At 45.0% G+C, this 22,314-nt stretch overlaps 1 protein-coding gene across 1 annotated transcript in view; it reads right to left on the minus strand.

Moving 5' to 3' along the window:
* The window catches only part of LOC147725846 (vomeronasal type-2 receptor 26-like), a 632,864-nt gene that overhangs the window by 340,748 nt on the left and 269,802 nt on the right, over positions 1–22,314 (minus strand). The window contains exon 2 of the mRNA XM_086962802.1: positions 13,636–13,927. Coding sequence (XP_086818928.1) covers positions 13,636–13,927 — 292 coding nt within the window. The remainder of the gene's footprint in view (positions 1–13,635; positions 13,928–22,314) is intronic.

The following is a 22,314-nucleotide window of genomic DNA, read 5'->3' on the forward strand; positions in this document are numbered from 1 at the left end:
TGTTGGTTTAAAAGGACCAAGTATCCTTAGAAGGTTTCTATTTTCTACACGGGGCCTAATTAACAATGAAGCAGGCTTCAGTTTTTTTTCTTTTTCACGGCATACGTGTACCATATGCGCATCACGCTATTTAAAAAAAAATAATAATATTTTTAAGCCTTGAGAGTCCTTGTAGGACCCCCAGAACAGGCCTAGGGGGTCAGGAAGTCCTATGGCAAATACAAACTTTTGCTATCAATCTACACACTCAATCTACACACACATATACATATAAATTCCAAATCACATTTCTTCCCATAATAATTCAAAAGCAAATACACATTTCTATTGCTTGAACATTTGAACCCTTTCCAACTGACATAACTTTCAGCCCTACCCCCATTCTGCCTTCTGCCTGTTACCATAGAAACACTTCATGAAACACCTAACTGAGCACACAGTTCAAAAGTTCATCATACATGGTTGCAAATGAAAACAGAAAGTGTGCTTGACTTGTCAATATACCAGCTTATCTTATGTAATGTTCTTTTCTATCAGTTTTTGTTAACCAATAAAAATTAGGCGTTTAAAAAACAGAAACATGCACCCTAGTTTTCAGTGTAGAATGTTCTCAAACAACCAATCATTTCTTTTCTTTTTTCAAAACTGCATGTTATCCACCATTTTAGAAAAATCTTACTTGTCAAACTGCCATTTCATTTACAGAGACCATCTGAGTGCATCCAGACCTCTCTTCAATATGCTTAGAGTGTGGATTGTGGGACACAGCTATATTTTCTGGAGCCAAAAGTACGCAGATCAGAAAGGAATTCACAAAGACCTAGCTTTACCAAATGTAGACATTAAATGGAATGGACAGAGACGGTTAAAGTGGCACCAATTGATGCCATTGGTGAAATCCTTTTTGCATCTCCAACACAATGACCTCATAATTGTGCACTGTGGTGGCAATGACCTAGGCACTTTGACTGGGGTAGCTCTGGAAATGTTTATGAAGGACACCTTAATAGAACTGATGTCCGTTTCCCCCCAAACTACCTTTATCTATTCTAATATATGCCAAAGGCAGATATGGAACTGGTCCAATCAATTGTGTCCACTTATTGAGAAATCTAGGAAGCATGTGAATAAATCTGTTTCTGCTTTTCTCCGAGACTATAGAATGGGGTCCATTTACAACAAAAATCTGCGTTTCAATATGCATGGCATCTATAGGACAGATGATGTACATTTTACAGATGAAGGGAACAGAGTCTTCCTCATGAACTTTAGACTCTGCATTGGTACTTACTTGTAGGTAGTCAAATTTCCCAAAAAACACAATGGCTCTTTTTAGAGCCACCTGACATCTAAACACATAGGCTTGATAGATATCTGTAAAATACATATCTTTTAATTATTTTTTCTTGCTAAGGTATGCGTAGGGAACGACTTAGGAACCTCGCATCATACGTGGTACGGCGGCGCTTGGTACGTGTACTTTAATTTTACCGTAAAAAAACAAAAGCCCCGTCACTAATTTTTTTTATCCCTAGGGACCCCATCCCCTGGGGCCCAAATAACATGTTGGGGACCTTTGGGGGAGCCCCAATGCCCCCACAATCCCAGCCAGCTTCCCGCGTCCTTCAGGATCCGGCATTGCTTTTCGTCAGGGAGAGCAGCTAACATGCTGTTCCCCCTGACAAAAAGCAATCTGCTTTCCTATTTGCAAGAGAGAGCAGTTTGCTATGGTAGGGCAGGAACAGCGAGGCTCCCGCCCTACCATAGCAAACTACAGTGTCCCATGGGAAGGCACCCCGGGACCCTGTGGAGTGGCGGTCCCCAGGGCCATCACAAGGCTCCAGGAGGGGGGCCACCTCCCAACATTTAAAAGCCCTGGGGATGGTGGTCCCCGGGGCTGGGGGGGTCTGTCACGGACCCCCCTATTTTGAATATTAGAGCCCCGGGGAGGTTGCGGTCCCCAAGGTGTGTGGGGGGCTTGAGCCCCCCCACACAGGTTTTTTTTTTAAAATAAGGAAGCCCCGGTGGTGGCGGTTTCCGGGGCTGCAGGGGGCTCAAGGCCCCGGGGACCGCTGGGCCCCCATTATAAATAAATACATTCCCCCGGGATTTGGCCCCCTGGGGCTGATTAACAATAAAGCAGGCTTCAAGTTTTTTTTAAAAAAATTCACGTGGTACGCGTACCCTATGCGTATCCCGCGATTTAAAAAAAATATATACATTTCTTGGGGCCTCGGGGGTCCTTGTGGGGCCCTCTAAGCAGGCCTAGGAGGTCAGGGTTTTTCTGTGTTGACAGACAGTTGACTGCCAATTAGCATGCAGCTCATGCTCGTAATGGTATGCGTACCATGCACATACAGTACTTTGTATATAGATATATCTATGATTTTACTTTTGATTTTTTCAGGAACTGCTGAGCGATTTATACAATTTAAAAAAAAGCATAAAATGCAAACCAAACTCCACCTTTTTGCCAAATTTGGTGTAATTCCGTTCAGCAATTCGGGCTGTAGCCTTGCTTTAAGGTTCCTATGGAAAATTGCATGGGGAAAATACGTTTTGGGACCCCCTTTTTTTCTCGGCCCGCTTCTCGAATCACCCCGAAACTTTCAGGGAAGGGGAGTATGTGTGTGAGTAACTCTATGGATGAGTGTCGGTGTGTAACAGGATGTAAAGGTGTATGAATACATATGATGAGTGAGTACATGTATGAGTGACTATATAGAACTGTTGGTGAATAAGCATGGGCCAAAAATCCGTTCCGCTTGTGAAAATTGAAGATTTTCATCAATTTCGCGATCATGAGAATCTCGCGAAATTGCCGGAAAATACCCAAAGTTGCTCACGTTCGGTTTATTTTTTTTTGGATGGCCAGCTCACTCAAGGGACCAAAGTTACAGGCACATACGGTCACTGAAGGCAAATGTTCTGGCCCTTTATGCAGCTCCAGTGTAGGAATAGCACTATACATTTACCCAACGAGGTAGCACTTACTGATTAGCCAGTAGAAAGTACTCCAGTTGAGTAGAGGTATCACACAAATCGGTGGCCAATTCTTGGGGAAATATGCAGGGCAGAATTCATTCTGGCACAATTTCTCCTGTCACAAAATTAAACCTCAACAGGAAGCACTTACAGATATAAATAAAGCGGGTGCCCAAGTTGAAGCACAAAATAAAGTCAATGCTTGATGGAGGTCTTTGCACGAGCGCAATCCCCGTGCAGTTCCTGTGACCAGGAGATGCTTTCTCCTCATCTGCTGCTCTGCTGCTCTCTGACCTTTTATAAGCAGAAGTGAACTCGTCTAGAAGCCCTGCCCGTTAGGCTCCACCCACACACTAGCGGTGTGCACTGTCTTCCCACCCTTTACCCTCATGTGACATAAACGTGGCTTTGCTCCAGTCAGGGTGGGCGAAGCTGCTGATGCCAGTAGCCGCTTGACAGCTGCGCTGCTTCAAACTTTTACTTACTCCCCGAAGACCACTCTACCTGGCACTGTGGACAGTATCCTTGCCTATCCCAATAGAGAGCTGCAGAACCGGTGCTTGCCCTGCAAAGTAGGAGGTACTGTCCTCTTACACAAGTGACCCCAAGCAACATGCGGTGAGCTGGGACGGCCCTCCATCCTCAACCTCCCCTCCTCTCCCTTGTCAACGGCCTGGATGTCCACATAGATTTTCACCGCTCATAGACAATTTGGCATTACCACTAAAGCCGCTCATATTCATGTCTGGATGGGGCAATGCCTAGATCTGTCTTTACACAGTTCAGTTAAAGCCTTGCAGGGATCCAGAAGACCAAGATAACCTCTTGTGGCTGTGGAGTGACTATACTACTGCAGTGGCCTTGACTTTGTAGGGCTTCATGTGCTGCACTACACACCAGGGGCAAACTGTGAGTGCAAGTAAGCGCTGACTACCACTGGCTCCTGCATTGAATGTACCTCATTATTGGCCTTGGGCAATCACACTAGGAGCCTCTGTGTGTCCACATTATCATCGCCCTTCCACGCTGGACAGGCAACCCACACGTTCTCTATAGACTGCCTTACCTTCAGACGTGAGGACAGGGCAGCTCATGCTGCAGTGTTGTGGTGTACTTCTAGACACTCACAAGCAGGCCCATTTTCTCTGTGGAATTGATTTTACCCCTATGGCTCTTCCATTTTGGTTCCAAATGGTCACCTATGCACAGGAACACATGGAGCACCTTGCACCTGCCCATAACTTCTGGTCCATCAGCAGAATCGGCTTATCCTTCGGGCAATCCCAGAGAACCTGAGTCCCTTGATGAGAAATTGGGTATTGTCCTGACAGCTATGGAAAAATCCTTGGTCTCTCTGGAATTCAAAACAGACACTGTAGCGCATGACTTCACGCTATTGCACGCTTATCACAGTAAGCTGGCAGACAAAGTTCGGGCTGCAGAACAGAAAATTGCTGCACTGCTTACTGTGTTGCAAGCCTAAAACAGTGATGATAGGATTGTCTTACTTTGACTCCCCCCATTACATTATCAATTAGGATAGAGGGAGGGAAAGGAAAGGAGTAAACTACATGTCTACAGATGTACTGCTATGTTCAGGACACTGGATCAAACACTGAATAACCAAATTCAGATACAAAAGAAGTCTGCACAAAAGATACACAAAGGAAAGCTAAACAAATATGACGACGAATCTTGAACACAAACTGGTAAGTCAGCAAAAGAACAAGAAGGCTAAGAACACTGCAACGGCGCTACGCTGTGGAACTCATTGTGATGAGAGGTAGATAGATAGTGTAAATAAAGCTGAATTCAAATAAAGAAAAAGTAAAAAAGATACATGGATGACAAAAGACACTGGGGTAATACGCTGTTGCCCAACACAGAAAAGATTTTGAGAAATTATATGTTTGAATGTTTAAGGAGCTGCAAAGGGGGTACACAAACACCAACACCCTGATGAACACACACTGACAACCTAGAATTGACCTGTATAAGCTCCCTTTAGACTTAGGTACACAATACCACAGGGAGAAGAAAAACTATCTGCGGCAGCCAAACCCTAGTCAACACACACTGTCAACATACATTCATAGATTCAACATATAAAGTAAAAAAAAGAAAAATAGCCTCTATCACTCATTTTTTAAAACCCCGAGGTCCCCATCCCCCGGGGCTCAAATATAACGTTGGGGACCGTGGGGGCAGCCCCAATGCCCCCATGGTCCCAGCCGGCTTCCCGCTGATGAAAAGCAATCTGCTTGCATACTTCAAAATAAAGCCCCGTGGGTTGCAGACCCCCGGGCTCGGGGGCCTTACAGGAATTATGGAAAAAAATTGCTCCCAGAATTTGGCCCCCCACGAGGACTAATTAAGAATAAAGCGGACTTCTGTTTTTTTTTCCTTTTTCAATGCGTACGCGTATTATACGCGTACCCGTGATTTTTTAATTAATTAAATTTGGGCCTAAAGATCCATATGGGACCCCCTGAGCAGGCCTAGAGGGTCAGGATGTTCCTACCCTGCCCCCTTTCTTATTTTTCAACTTTCTTTTACTGTTTTCTTAAGTGTGGATTAAGAACCTCCTTGTGCCTCTTTTACACCACCGTTGTGTCACTTTTGTGACACAGCGGTGGTGCAAAAGATGTGCCATGGTGTGTGGTATTCACAATGTGATGCATTTGGAAGGTGCATCACATTGTAGGCCCTGCGCCAGAAGGAGGCACTCCTGCACAGGGAGAGGATGTCCTGGTGCAGGAACGACCCCTAAAAGTGACTAAGTAAAATCTATAAGAATTAATTCACTCACTTTTGGGCTTATGCTGCGTCAAAACCCTGCACCTGCTTGAAGCAGGTGTAAGGATTGACACAGCATTATGAGCATAGAGCCTCAAGAGCATTGCAGGAGCTGCATTGCACTTGCAACAAAAGTCAAGCAATGCGCCATCTTCATAGCACAGATACATCACATATCTGTGCCGTTTTTGCCCTATAGTGCAACAGATTGTAAATACGGTGCATCCATGGTGGTGATGTTACACTGCACAATAACTGGCATTTGTATAGGGATGTACCACTTATTTTACATCTACTGATTAGTGTTTCAGTGTAGCGAATGCCTTACTACACACTGATCAATGAGTCACTACAAAACTATACCAAGAGTGACAGAGTGTTTAGTGGAAGTGTAAGGATAGAGACTGGGGAATTCAACATATAAAAGGCAAATTTGCAGGTGCATAGAACAGTGTGTGCATTTCTATTGGTTTCATTATTTCAAACTTTTCCAACTGACATAACTTTCCTCCCTACCCCCAACAGATCATGCAGAAGTCAACTGTCAACAGAGGTCAAAAGTTCAGCACGCTATAAAACACTGCTCCTCAATAACTTTAGACTATGCGTAAGTACTTGCTTATAGGTACTAAAAAAGAAAAAAAGGTTTCATTAGAACCAACCAACAAATAAACACATAAACTTGATACATATCTGTAAAATAGATTTTTTTCATCGATTTTTTCTTGCTTTGGTACGCTTACGGGACGACTTACAGATTTCCCACCGTACGTGATCCGTACGAGCATGGTACGTGTACGGTAAATCTAGCGCTAAAAAAAATATAGCGGGTATTACAAATTTTTTATAATCCCGGGGACCCCATCCCCGGGGCTCAAATATAACGTTGGGGACCGTGGGGGGAGCCCCAAAGCCCCCACAGTCCCAGTTGGCTCCCCGCGTCCTTCGGGAGCCGGCATTGCTTTTCGTCAGAGAGAGCAGCTTACATGCTGCTCTCTCTGACGAAAAGTAATCTGCTTTCTACTCTCTCTTTCAAATAGAAAAGCAGTTTGCTGTGGTAGGGTGGGAGCCGCGAGGCTTCCGCCCTACCATAACAAACAGCAGTGTCCCGGGGGTAGGCACCCCAGGACACTGCAGGAGCCAGCCCTGGGAGATGGTGGTCCCCAGGGCAATTGAGGCTCCAGGAGGGGGGACACATGGCCCACCTCCCAACGATATTAAAGCCCCAGGGGGGTTGTCCCCAGGGCTTGTGGGGGGGCTTGAGCCCCTCACACATTTATTTAAATGTTTTTTTTTTTTTAAAAGCCCTGGAGGATTGCAGTCCACTATTATCATTACTTTAACCCGGGGGATAGGGTCCCCGGCGATTATGAAAAATTAGTCATAGAAGCTATATATTTTTTTATGATAGATTTACCATGCACGTACCATGCACGTACATACAACGTGCCGTGCGAGGTCTGTAAGTCGTCCTGTGAATGTACCTAACCAACAAAAAAAAAGATTTTGACATTTTGCATCATTGTAAATCCCCCTAAGCAACCCTAGGGGGCCAGGAAGTCCTATAGAAAACAGCAAACATTTCCTGTCAATCTACACACTCAATCTACAAACATATACAAATAAAAAACAAATCACATGTATTCCCACATTAAATTGAAATGAAACACACTTTTCTATTACTTGAACTTTTAAACCCTTCCTAACTGACAGAACTTTCAACCCTTCCCCCATTCCACATTCTGCCAGTTACCATAGAAACACTTCATATTTTCACCTAAGTGAAACATTCATCATACATTTTTACAAATCAAAACAGCAAGTGTGCTTAAATTCTCAATATACCAGCTTATCTTCAGTAATGTTCTTTTCTAGCACTTTTTCTTAACCAATAAATAACAGACTTTTAACAAACAGAAACATGCACCCTAGTTTTCAGTGTAGTATGTTCTTAAACAGCCAATCATTTATTTTCTTTTTTCAAAACTCTATCTAATCCACCATTTTAGAAACATCTTAGTTTTCAAACTACCATTTCATTTACACAGACCATCTGAGTGCATCCAGACCTCTCTTCAAGATGCTTACAGTGTGGATTGTGGGACACAGCTATATTTTCTGGAGCCAAAGGTACGCAGAACAGAAAGGAATTCACAAAGACCTAGGTTTACCAAATGTAGACATTAAATGGGCGTGTGGGGCGGCTTGAGCCCCCCCACACAGGTTTAAAAAACACAAACAAAGCCCCATGAGCCCCCCCCGCATACTTAGTCATAAAGCCCCGGGCGGTGGTGGTCCCCGGGGCTCAGTGGGCCTTAGAGGCCCTGATCATCAATATCAAAGCCCAGAGGGTGGCAGTCCCCTGGACTGTGGGGGGCAGTGTGCCCTCGCTATCATAATTACTTTGCCCCGGGGGTGTCAGTGCCCCCCCACACATTTTTGCATATGCCCCTGGGATTTGCTCCTCCCAGGGGCTAATTTGAAAAGAGCAGACCGTTTTTTTTTTTACAGGGTGCGCATACCTGCACGTACCCCGTGATTTAAAAAAAATACATTTGTTTTTGGCCTTGGGGGTCCTTGTGGACCCCTGAGCATGCCTAGGGAGTCAGTGTGTTTTTATCCTGCCCCCTTTTTGCATTGTGCACTTTTGTTTATCTGCTTTCTTGTGCCTCAGTTCTACCGAGGCACAAGATGGCTGCCAACACATCCTGGTTTGGAGTGTTGACAGACAGTTGACAGCCAATGAGTATGCAGCTCGTGCTCGTAATGGTACACTTTACCGTACGTTTACAGTACGCATACGGTAAGCTCCTTAAGATGTATCTATTATTTTCTCAGGAACTACTGAACGAATTTACACCATTTAACAAAAAGGGTAACCTGAGAACCAAACTATACCTTTTTGCAGAATTTGGTGTAATTCCGTTCAGCCATTCGGGCTGTAGCCCTGGCTAAAAGTTCTATGGAAAATTGCATGGGACAACACGTTTTGGGAACCCCTTTTTTCTCAGCCCCCACTTGAGGAATCAACCCAAAACATTCAGGCAATTTTCTTGGAGAATTTTGCAAAGATTCGTCCACTGGCGCCAAAGTTATTCCAAATAGAATGTTGCGGATTTCCTATGGAAACTAGGTCCTAACTCTAACTACCTACTGGCAACCGCCAGTAGATAATATATATATATATATATATATATATATATATATATATATATTCACTGAAAAAAACCATAGGTTTCAGGCACGTTATAATTAGTAATTAGCATTCAAAAAACCTTAAAAATTCACTGAAAAAATCATAGGTTTTAGGGAATGTTATAGTTAGTTGGACATTTCGTTCGTACAAAACCACTGAAATGTCCCCGTTATAGTTAGTTCAGCTAACTATAACTCACACCTCCGCAATGCACTGCTGATGACATCACATATTGCATCACTCATGACATGGTCAGTGACATCACTGATGACATCACTGATGACATCTCAAATTACATCACTGATGATATCACTGATGACATCATCCATGTGATAATTTGATGCATCTTCTCACACCCTAATATAACATTTGCTACACACACTCCAAATTACAGACTGCCATCCTCAAAACCATTGCCAATCAAACACCAATAACTACATATATTCTCACTGATTCTTAGGTTTACACACACATCCACTCACTCACTCGTACAGTACAGTCCTTACATCTAGTTTGCTTGTGTTCCGCTGAGGAGACTTGCACCTCGTCTTCCACCCAGGGCAGCTTACTCCTCATAGACAAAGGCTCACTTACGGTAGGTGGAGTAGAGTGGCAAGGAGGCTGATACTGCTGCATGATGTTGGACTTGTATACAACTCCCATCAATTCCTTGTGCACATGACACAATGCAACAGTGTCGGCCATCATGCTGGTGCCCTTCCATTCTCTCTCTGGTAGCCATTGGCCCTGACGAAAAGGTTGCTTTGAGTGTATGTAGGGATGTGTGCTATGACTCCAACTTCCATCAGGCCCTGTCTTCCATACACCTTCCGAGCCAGACCAAACAACACACCTGTCACTATGCATTCACTGAGAGTACCAGCAAGATGGGTGAAATTGGTGACTGGTGTGAGGAGCACAAGGCCATGATGTCAGTTTGGGTCACAGCAATGGTATTTTGCTTCAGGATCAACTCCTTCTAGCAGTGCAAGTCATCTTGTAAGAACACCTCCCCACACTGTGATGTAGCCATAGGCCCAGATGCACAATTTGGAATGTGTGTGAGGAGGAGTGTTAGGTGTGACTACATCTCCCCTCACACTTGTACCCACACCTACCTTCCAAGCCATCCCAGACACCCTTCCTATGACTCAAATTTCCTGGGAGTGAATGTGTGCAGGCAGATGGCTGAAACAGGTGACTGGTGTTCAGATCCCATAGTTTGCTGTGAGTTAGCAATAAGAGTGTACATGTTCTGAAATGGTGAGATTTTGAAGTTACTTTACAGGTATATTGGTATTCAAATTGGCATACACACTACATGCTTTTTTGCTCTTGTTCTTTTAGCTTTGTTAACAATGTTTGAGTGTATCTGTGTATTTGTTAACAGGCTCTGGTGCTCTTGGTATTACATAGACGCCCTCCGGCGGAAGGATGGCGCGCACCTTCTCCATCCAGGAAGTGAAGTGCATGAGTGTTGCCGGAGGGTCACCACCGGTCCCCTGACTCAGGGCATGGTCTCTGGCCTGCAACTTCTTGACCCTCCTTCGCACATCATAGTACCATGTTCCTGATATTATCCATTGTGCCAAGGCAAAGTGCTTGAGCATTCACTTTGTTGACTATCCTCTCCCATATCTTATTTCTCTGGGACGGGGGTCTGCTGGAAACTCTGAAATTAAATCCTGTTATTCTAATGTATGCACTTAAGAATCACTCTCTTTCTCCTCAATCATTTTAACAATATCTATCTTCTATTTATAAAGATGATAACTCCTCTATTGACCTCTATCCTTTGGAAAGAGAAGATTACTGTTCATGAGGTCATCATGTCATTGGATGTATTCAAGAAAGGCAATGCTCTAGGTCCTATTGAATTACCAATTGAATTTCAAAAATCAAATTACCTAAACTTTTCAACTTATTTTCATTTTTATTAATAATAAATCAACAAAGGGAACATTCTAAGAAGCTTTAATCCTACTTATCCTAAGGAGGGTGAAGATCCCACATTTTGCAAAAATTATAGACCTATCTTTTAAGGCAATCTGGATTATAAAATGTTTGGAAAACTCATTGCTGTTTGGCTTATTGGTTGAGAACAAACAGGATGTGTTACTGGCAGGAACCTGATGGACAACATTATCTTACTATAATGAGCAAACCACATTAATTTAAATATTCTTCAGCGGGGACCTCTATAGAAAGCTATTGGCCTCATGATGTGGTCCTTCCTTTTCACTGCTCTTAAATGGTTTGGTTTTGGTCAGTATTTTCTTAGTTTGGATACTCTCCTATAATCATCTCTGATGCCTAATATCTTTGTTGAAGTTCTGCTATCAAAGCACTTTTCATTATACAGAGGTTCAGGCAAGGCTGTCTGCTTTTGCCTCAGCTTTTTATTTTGGCTTTAGAACCTTTCCTCTTTGGTATTTGGCAAAATGTGCCAAAGCCTTTTAATATGGTAAGAGACAGACATTAAATTAGCTGTATATGCAAGAACATTTTGTTGCTTGTATCTAACTGATCCTCTTTGTTGCTGACTATTTTTTATGAAGTAAATAATTTTTCTATGATTTTAGGTTATAAACACTGACAAATGTGAAACTCTCCTTTTCCATTTTTATTCCCTTTCCCATTCTTTTCTCTCGGCTATTTTTAATATTTCACTATTGTTTTATATTATTTTATATTATATGATATATCATTTTATTGTTAAGAGATGACTTGTTATTCATTGCATCTTACGGGGATAACAATGCCGGACGGACCTGAGTCTGCTAGGCATCCGTCTGGAACTGATACCTAAAGACCTCCAGGCGTCGGTTCCAGCCCAGGAATAAGGATGCGACTGAACAGGAGTTTGGTTGCAATCCTATACTTTGCTATGGGAGCATGCATTCTGAATGGAATGCATGCTCTCATAGCAAAATGCTAAGGTGCAGTTCATCCCTGCACCCGAGCCAGGCACCTCAAGGTACCTGCCACTGGGTGCAGGGATCAACATGGGGGCACCATAGGTGCCCCTGATGATACCAATATGTGGCCTTGCACCCATGGGGGCCCTGCTGGGTACTCCCCAAAGCTGTTTCCACTGCCTTTTTGTGCCGGAAAGGCAATTACAAAATGGCAGTAGGAAACTACCATCATAATCACGTAATCGGTTCTTTTATCTATAATGAAATGTTATTCATACTTAGTTCTGCCCTTCTTATAGTGAATGTAGAATAAAGTGCCTATTCAGAATGTATTCTAACCCATTCCCCCCAGAATCAGACACCTTCATACGTTTCATTGGCCAATCAGTCTTGCTTTGCCAATGTATGACATTGCTAGTTGTCTCTGCAAATGGTTAAAGGTCGGTCCAACAAACACTGAAAAGGTTACAGCAAGTGCATATCTTGGAGTGAAAACTTGTATTCTTCCAACAATTACATAATTTTGTGTCTTGGTTAAAGCTGATAGCCACCTTGTAAGAGTGTTACTATAAAGCATACAATATAACTTTCCAAGATAGAAGTCATGTTATATCTAAATAAAATCGGAAGTCTATTTTAGAATGCTAAAGCATTTATTTTGTGCACTTATTGGTATACTGTTCCAACATTACAGTCATGTTGAGTCCACATGCAATGTAATTACCATCTCAAAAGTACACAATCTAAAATTCCAAGATGATTTTGCCAATCTTGGTGCAATTCTTTAGAATGAGTGAAGCCAATGGAAACAGTTGCAGGCAGCAGTCTGTGGGGTGAGGTTATGGAAAGAAAGGGAGGAGCGAGAGACCCTTAGGACCTTATTACAATGTCACTGTGTTCTGCCATTTAACACAGACTTCCATCTGGAAATGGGTTGTGTGTGTAAAACCATGCACCCTGTTGCAGGCACCCCATGGTGCCAGCCACACAGTGCAGGGTTTTACAGGGGGGTTCCTCAGGTACCCCCTCGGCCCCCAACTGGAGGCCGCAGGATTAAGGGGGGGCCTGCTAGTGCCCCCCAAATTCACTTTCTGACAGCCTTTTCATGTCGGACAGGCCAAGTCAGAAAGGCTGTTGGAAATCAATCTTGTAATCTGTCAGCCGGAAACACTGTTACTAGAGGGGCAGGATGCAGTTCTGACTGACACGACTTCTCCAAGAGCCAGTCATAACAGATTTGGAATAACTACACAGTTTACCTTCCTACCATGAACACATTGTATACCGACCGAGTCAGTCGGAAGGGTTCCGACTCAGTCGAGGAAATTTCGAAATCGCAATGAGGACTGAAGTTACAGAAATAGAGTCAGTGCTGAAAGGTGGGGGAGAGACCAATAAGGGCATAGGAAAGGAGGCCAAGGTGGTCTGAGCAAGTTCATTGTTTATCATAGTCGATGCCACTCTAGAAATAGATTCGTCACATTTAAATCAAGCTAATTTCTACTCCACTTGGAACAGTCACCCCAAACTTCCAGAACAGATCCACTGCAGACAACAATACAAGCCCCTTAGTCCCATTTCAGTCTACTAATTTCATCAACATGTTGTACCCTTGCTTTGTTTATTTTCCTTATTTCAGATGTTTACAGTGAACAGGACATCCATTTTCAAGAATGGCCTAAACGGGTTGTGCAAACACACAAAGCTTTGGGATGTTCGCTCACCAAACAAGTTTCCTACCTGAGGATACCTGTAGATTCCTAGGAGCTGGGCTATAGAGAAGGATGTTGTAGATGACAGGTCTCCAATAAAGCCAACCAGTGTGCCATTACTCTGACAGCTGTAGTTTGGGACTGGATACTCCCTCCTTGACAATATGTTAAGCGTGGCTTGAAGAGCTTTCATCACACTATTGCAAGAATCATAGATCTGATAACCCAGTGTAAAGTTTCCTAAGAGATTAGGGTTTCTGTTGATCTCTTCTGTGGCATAGATTAGAGCCAGTAGGTGCCGAAGATGGCGGAAGGATGGCCTGAAAGATAAATAGCTAAGTTGGCCCATTGTTCATGAAATTCATATCTTAGCTATTAGAACAATAACATTAACACTACCAGTTGACACCAAATTTAAATGTGTTGTATGTATTCTCCTTAGACTGTGTTGCAAGAAATGAGTCTCTACTGATACCATGAATCCACATACAAAAGTGCATTTAAAAATAGATAATGGTAATGGAATGTGGCATAAACATACACAAATGTGAAGCTGCAGGTGCTAAAAGCATTGATGTTATACTATGTGAAAGTATCATTGTCACTGGGTGTATTGTTCTATGCTATGGTGTTCAGTTGGGTTGGAATAGTGTGAATAGTTTCAACAAACTTTTCCTTCCTGATAGCAGAAGTCACCAGTGCCCAGATTCTGTATGTGGTGCATGTCAAAGAAGTGATATTGTGAATGTGTTCTTGACATGTTGTTTGGGGTACAACTCTAGCTGTCGTGATCTAAGGAGTGATAGAAAGAAGGGCTTTAACTTATTATTCTCCTCATTGAGGACATAGACTGCAGACACAAACCGTCGGCCTTATCATGGAAACCCACAGCTTGCAGTTCCGCAAAAGGGAGACCTGCACACCTTCAACACCTCATCACAAACAAACTGGAATAAAGTGTCCAAATTGTTGACTGTGTGTATGACCTGAGGCAAATTGCAGAGGAAGTTATCACCTGTCAGGCAGTAATGTCTCTGGAGGGGGGGCAAAAGCTGCAAAGCTGGTGTTGCCCCTCTGAACAGTAAAATGTGGGCATGACAAGCTATACTGATTAGTTTTAGATTTCCCAGTTCTGATTTGATGGAGCCTGATTCTCACCTCTATCCATGAGGAGGAAGGAAACTACAGCTTGCTAGTGAGCAGTGCTCAGACAAGTAGCTTGGGTCTGTGTTTGTTTCCTGTAGTAAATGAGCATGGACAATGTTGTCTAGGAGGCAATAAGGACAAGGTCCTCACTTCAGGAAAACAAAAAGTCCATCTTCTCCAGCTGCCTAGGGACCTGGCTGGAAAGGATCTATTTAGGGGCTTTGAGGCTGACACACAATGTTCTAGTTTGACGTCTTGGATATGCAGCCAAGCATGAGACAGCAATCATGCATGATTGTGGTGTGAACAGAGTTCTCATGGTGCCAAACACCACATAACTAAGCAGAGGTGTCTAATATATCTATATCCCCTTTGTAGGTCTTAGTACTGTAGTGCAGACGCAATATATTCATGGGTGGTGGGGTTTCATTCTGGGTTCTAGCTAACAGCTTTGGTAGCAATCCTCATCATAGTGGAGGTCATCAAGGGAACACAGTCATTTATTATCCTGGGTTACTCTTGAACACGCTTTAGATGACACAAAGCAGAGACCTTGGAATGAGGCTCAAAGGCATGGAAAGTCTCAGGTTTTTGAAGGCATTCCCATATAATTATAGGCATTATCCAAGTCTACATGTAAAGATAGGTGCCCATGACTGATAAGAAACTACCCCTTGCCATAGTGAAATCAACATTTATAGCCAAATTTTGAGTGTGGTGGTCCATGGACGCCGTTCTGGAGGGGATGGTGCAATGGCAGTGAGCCCCATGGTCCACTCCGCCCTATTACAAGTTACGATGTCTCCCAATCTGAAAACTGCTGCTGCTCTGCAACAGAGCAACCCCCACACAGCGTTGCAGTAGCAGTTGTGCAAAATCTAGCTCTGGGAGGCAAAGGCCACCATTAAACCCACCTGGCCTATCACAAATTGCATTTCAGCTGGTAGAAGTGATGCAGGCTAACCTCCAGATAAGAGGCAGCAAAAAGGGAGTGATATAAGGAAGAAACTCACTTTCACTCACCTCAACAAGGTATCTGCCGCCATGGAGGCCATCCTACCCACCAGGACACTGCTCTACCTGATCGACCACCTCCAAAACAGACCCTATCACGGACACTATTGCCGGTGACTCACACAAATCCAACTTATCATAGTTCACACAGTTAAACAAAGTGATGCCTTAGCTCAGGCAAAGTAGTCGGGTGTCTAAGTACAAATCCAGTATACAGGGGGGTTGCATCTTAATGTAAAGTAACAAGATGATGGATTAAATATGCTTGGTCCCCTCGTTGTGTCATATGTCTGTACAACACAAGCAATTAAGTACACAAATGGGCATGTGACAGTATCATGATGAAACTGAAGGTGACATCTGCATCAATTTGTATACACCAATGACAATACCACAACACACTGTTAAATTTCACACACACTTGACATCTTATGACTCAGCAACTACCAACTATATGTCATCAATCGGACACCTCATCATTGAAGAAATATAGCCAAAGTACCATGAGAACACTACAACTACCATTTTGACTTGCCATCCAAACTCTAATCAAAATACCTCACTGAACATCACACCATCACATTGTACACATCCTCAACCCATTGTTGACCTCATTATTGAACGGTCTTAAAATTCAAATACACCTTCTCGCATTCACAGCTGTAGAGGACTCACACATATCCCACATCAAAAGGCAATGTCACTCCTTGGCATCACATGGAAGCAATGAGAAAAATCGATAGAGAGCATAGTATAAACACTACTTTCCCAATACCCATTCCACCATTGTAGGAAACATGAAACTCTGGGACAGTGGATCACACATTAACTAACACCTGGATGAAAAACTACAATTACACTGGTCACATGAATTAACTGTACTCAGTGACAAATAAAAGGATAACAAAATATCACACATGCTTATGAAATGGTCACATGCAATTTTGAAAAGCAAGCAGCACACATATCATCTGGAAAACATCTACAGGGAGTAGTTGCAAGATACACGCTGCTCAATGGATACATCCATATGCAGAAAACACACAAGGGAATGGTAACTCACCTAACACAAATCCAAAATACATCAGTGGGAGAAGGGCAAGGTACGAGTGATAAACACTGGTTAAGCCCAAATATTTACCTCATGTAAACAAATACAATGCCAGGTTACATACATTATGTTAACTTTCACCATCTCATATCAAGGAACATGTCTCCTTGTCCACTGGAATTTCAGAAGAGGTGCCAAGGTTAACCCACAATAAAGCCTTTCAAATGAACTCTAATGTGATTCAAAAGATAGCAGAAATCCAATTATGCGTTTACCATTAAATGAAATGAATTTACCACACTATTATCAAATGTCAGATTTATTGAAGGAACAAATTAAGAAGGCCTATGGCCAGTCCAAAGTCCAGATGTGGAGCAGCACATTGCTGTACCACATTACTTGCCAAGTCACACTGCCAGGGAACCTCCTCAGGAAGAGGCATCTAGTGGGCAGGCCGGGCACCTTAAAAATAATAAACTAGGGAGTTCAGGGGTCTGTAGTGGGAGGATATGGGTCGACTATGGAAGAGGGGGCAGTGGCTGGGGTTAGAGGCAAGGTTAAGGGGAACCAGAGGGACATTCATGGGAGCCAGGGCAGGTGAGATGACAAGGGGTATGCTTTGGGAAGTAGAGGGATTGTATGTCTCTGTCATGGGTGTGTCTGTTGATAGTGCTGGCATCTGGGAGTCTGGTGTTGGTTGTGTTTGCGCTGTGTTTGTTGCTGAATGCTTTGTGGGTATGAGTGAGCTGCTGGTGCTAGTGAGGATGATCTGTTCGGTGTGTGATTGTATGTATGTCTTACTGCATTTGCAATACGGTGTGGAGCTTGTGGATGTTGTTGTGCGTGCATGCTTGCATCTGTATAGCTCTGTGACAGGTATGGGCAAAGGGATTTGGCTTTGGGAGGAGGCATGAGGTGTGTGTAAAGCTCAGTTGGGGGGAAGGCTGCTCTCAGTGAGGAGACCAGAGCTATAAACGATCTGTATGGGGCAGACATACCACTGCCAATGCCCTCAAAGAAGTCAACCGTCTGGGCCATCACACTGGACTGACCCTGGAGGGCAGTCAGCAATGCATTATTCCCAACAGAGAATAATCTCAGGAGGTTAATAGCCTACCCACTCAGGGCACCTGGGGGCACATGGGCAGGGGGTGAGGTGACTGTACCAAGGAGCCAGACAACTTGGTGGGAATAAGTAGGGAGGGGTAGAGGGGGAGGTGTAGAAGAAAGGTAAAGTGGCAGACAAAGATGTTGTAGTCACAGGTCCTGTGGTGTCCACCACCAACACAGAGCTGTCACTGGAGGTTTACTCAGTTGATCAAGAAGAATCCTGATCCCCACAGAATGCTTCTCACACTCTGTGGCAGTGATTACATTGCTGTCATCCTCATGACAGGAGCCAATTTGCAAGCTGCATTACCCATGTCACCGGCAACATCTTCAATGCTAGCCTCATTCAATTCTGAGAAGTGAAAAAAGTTGAAAAGCATCTGTTTAAATCCAAAACACAAAAACATTTAAACTATATCATCTTCAAATTAGCACACAAAACTACTACAACAATGTCCCCTAAGACTTGCAGAAAAAGTAGGTGGTCAAACATTGAATGGCATTATTACAACACATATCCATGGCAATATGTGGAGAAGTGTGGCTCAGGGGTTAGAGGCGGCAGACCTGGAGCTTGAGTTCGGCCCGGGACCAGGGTTCAATTCCCCGCCTCGGCGGGTCTTGGGCTCAAAATTCCACGGACTCGTTAATTCTCGCTCCGGTGCCTCCTCGACTCACGGGTTCACACTCTGCGACTCTGGGCAATAGCTTGCTTAATCTCCACAACGGCCCCTCGCGGTGGGATGCCTGGCTTTCACCTTGTGGATACCCTGCCAGGGTTATGTCACAGGGGAATACCAGGACGGGTTCCCTAAGCAAGCGCTGAGATGCCCCAGGGTAAGTCGTGCGCTATATAAGTTTCATTCATTTCATTTCATTCAATATCATTTCAGCCACTCCTAGGGATATCCCCAGGACATATTGTCCTTGGTAGTGGCACCATCCTCACATTGTGCATCAACAATTCTAAGTTAAGTAGGTAGCCATAAGATATTCAGCTAAGCTTCAGGCAATGAAATGGAGGTATCACCTCTGACCTGATGAGGAGGCATATGATATAACACAAAATTCTTTGGCACACACAAAAAAGGACCATCACAGTGTTCCAAAACCCACATCTGTCAACACAAATCCTATAAGTCCCTTACTAGGGCATGTTGGCAGTCACACTGGAATGGAATGGAATGGAAGCAGATTTATAAAGCGCATGGTTACCCGGAGCCATCCCAGCGCTATAGAACCAAAGATACTGAGGTAAAAGAACTAAGTTAGGGGCCCTGTGGGAAGAGGAAGGTTTTGAGAAGCTTCCGGAACCATAGATAGCAGGGTTCAGCTCGCATCTTCAACGGTAATGAGTTCCACAGAGTCGCTGCATTAACGGAGAATCGACGCCCTCCTGTTCGCGACCTCTTCACTCTGGGGATTTGGCCAAACATTGACAATCTGAGCGGAGGGTCCTGTTAGCCTTATAGGTAAGTATGGGCGAAATTTGCGAAATTGTGTTCCACGAATTTGCGCGAAATCGAATTCACAATCCGCAAAATCCGCAAATTCGTGCAAATTTGCGGATTTTGGGTTTCTTGCGTGTTCGCGGGGTTTTTTGCGTGTTCGCAGGGTTCTTTCAGCGTTCGCAGGGCTTTTTGCGTGTTTGCGGGCCTCTTGCATGGCGAAGATACCCATGTGGTCATTTATAGGTCACAGCACCCTCTGATTCACCACTGCCACCCTCTGGTTCATCACTGCCACCCTCTGGTTCACCAATGCCACTCTCTGGTTCACGCCTGCCACCCTCTGGTTCACCCCTGCCACCATCTGGTTCACCATTGCCACCCTCTGGTTCAGCACTGCCACTCTCTGGTTCACCCCTGCCACCTTCTGGTTCAGCACTGTCACCCTCTGGTTCACCACTGCCACCCTCTGGTTCACCACTGCCACCCTCTGGTTCATCACAGCACCTCTGGTTCACCACTGCCACCCTCTGGTTAACCACTGTCACCTTCTGGTTCAGCACTGCCACCCTCTGGTTCACCACTGCCACCCTCTGGTTCACCCCTGCCACCCTCTGGTTCACCACTGGCATCCTCTGGTTCATTACAGCACCCTCTGGTTCACCACTAGCACCCTCTGGTTCACGACTGCTACCCTCTGGTTCATCACAGCACCTCTGGTTCACCCCTGCCACCCTCTGGTACAGCACTGTCACCCTCTGGTTCACAACTGCCACCCTCTGATTCACCACTGTGACCCTCTGGTTCATCACAGCACCTCTGGTTCACCACTGCCACCTTTTGGTTAACAACTGTCACCCTCTTGTTCAGCACTGCCACCCTCTGGTTCACCGCTGCCACCCTCTGGTTCACCCCTGCCACCCTCTGGTTCACCACTGCCACCCTCTGGTTCATCACAGCACCCTCTGGTTCACCCCTGCCACCCTCTGGTACAGCACTGTCACCCTCTGGTTCACCACTGCCACCCTCTGGTTCACGACTGCCACCCTCTGGTTCATCACACACAGCACCTCTGGTTCACCACTTCCACCCTCTGGTTCACCACTGCCACCCTCTGGTTCACCCCTGTCACCATCTGGTTCATCACTGCCACCCTCTGGTTCACCCCTGCCACCCTCTGGTTCAGCACTGCCACCCTCTGGTTCAGCACTGTCACCCTCTGGTTCACCCCTTCCACCCTCTGGTTCATCACTGTCACCCTCTGGTTCATCACTGCCACCCTCTGGTTCATCACTCCCACCCTCTACCGAGACCTTTTGTGACGCAGCAGCAGCACAAAAGATGCGCCATGGTGCTGGGTATTAACAACGTGAGGCATCTCTCTGTGAGATGCGTCACGTTGTAAAGCCCTGCACCATCAGGAGGCATTTTGGCACAGGGGAGGGCGTTCCTGCGCAGGAACGCCTCCTAAAAGTGGCTGAGTGAAATCTACAAGAATTCACTTAGTCACTTTTAGGCCAATGCTGCGTCAAAACACTGCGCCTGCTTGAATCAGGCGCAAGGCTTGATGCAGCATTGGGGAGATAGGGCCCCCCAGAGCATTGCTGGAGCTGCGTCGGAAGCGCGCTGCAGCTCCAGCAATGCGCTGCTTTTACGGCACAGATGCATGAGGCATCTGTGCCATTTTTGCCACATGGTGCACCACTTTTTAAATGCTTCAGAAAAGGGGGTGGTGATGAACAGAGTGTCTGAATTAAGCAGACCACTCTTACCCAGTCAAGAGATCAGGGCTTAATCCATCACCGTTATTTAGCTCAGTGCATCACCCCAGTTCAGAACCTGGCTATATGCAAATTAGCCTGACCCCGTGCCTCATGGGAACAGGGCAGACCAAACTACCAAGCCAATTCTTCACTGGTAAGGAGACAAGCTTCCGGGGACCGGTTTCTGGCATTTCAGCCGTCGTCGGCCCGGCTTGCTTGAATCCTGGTGGTGCAGTGAGCAAGGGACTCATGTCTGAGTATACCCTGCCACACCTGTAGTGGCCAAAAACGATACAGAAAAGGGGGTGGTGATGAAGCGTGGAAGGGTATACTCAGATGTGAGTCCCTTGCTCATTGCACCATCCGGATTCAAGCAAGCCGGGCCGAAGACGGCTGAAATGCCAGAAACCGGTCCCCGGAAGCTTGTTTCCTTCCCAGTATAAGAATTGGCTTGGTAGTTTGGTCTGCCCTGTTCCCATGATGCACTGAGCCAGGGACAGACTAATTTGCATGTAGCCAGGTTCTGAGCTGGGATGGTGCAGTGAGCTAAAAACGGTGATGGATCAAGCCCTGATCTTTGGACTGGGTAAGAGTGGTCTGCTTAATTCAGACACTCTGTTCATCACCACCCCCTTTTCTGAATCGTTTTTTCCACCATAAGCGTGGAAGGGTATACTCAGATGTGAGTCCCTTGCTCATTGCACCATCAGGATTCAAGCAAGCCGGGCCGAAGACGGGTGAAATGCCAGAAACTGGTCCCCGGAAGCTTGTTTCCTTCCCAGTATAAGAATTGGCTTGGTAGTTTGGTCTGCCCTGTTCCCATGATGCACTGGGCCAGGGACAGACTAATTTGCATGTAGCCAGGTTCTGAACTGGGATGGTGCAGTGAGCTAAAAAACAGTGATGGATCAAGCCCTGATCTTTGGACTGGGTAAGAGTGGTCTGCTTAATTCAGACACTCTGTTCATCACCACCCCCCTTTTCTGAATCGTTTTTGTCCACCGTAAGCGTGGAAGCGTATACTCAGATGTGAGTCCCTTGCTCATTGCACCATCAGGATTCAAGCAAGCCAGGCCGAAGACGGCTGAAATACCAGAAACCGGTCCCCGGAAGCTTGTTTCCTTCCCAGTATAAGAATTGGCTTGGTTGTTTGGTCTGCCCTGTTCCCATGATGC

The sequence above is a fragment of the Lissotriton vulgaris genome, chromosome 3_1 (genome assembly GCF_964263255.1).
Source record: "Lissotriton vulgaris chromosome 3_1, aLisVul1.2, whole genome shotgun sequence".
Classification (NCBI taxonomy): Eukaryota; Metazoa; Chordata; class Amphibia; order Caudata; family Salamandridae; genus Lissotriton; species Lissotriton vulgaris.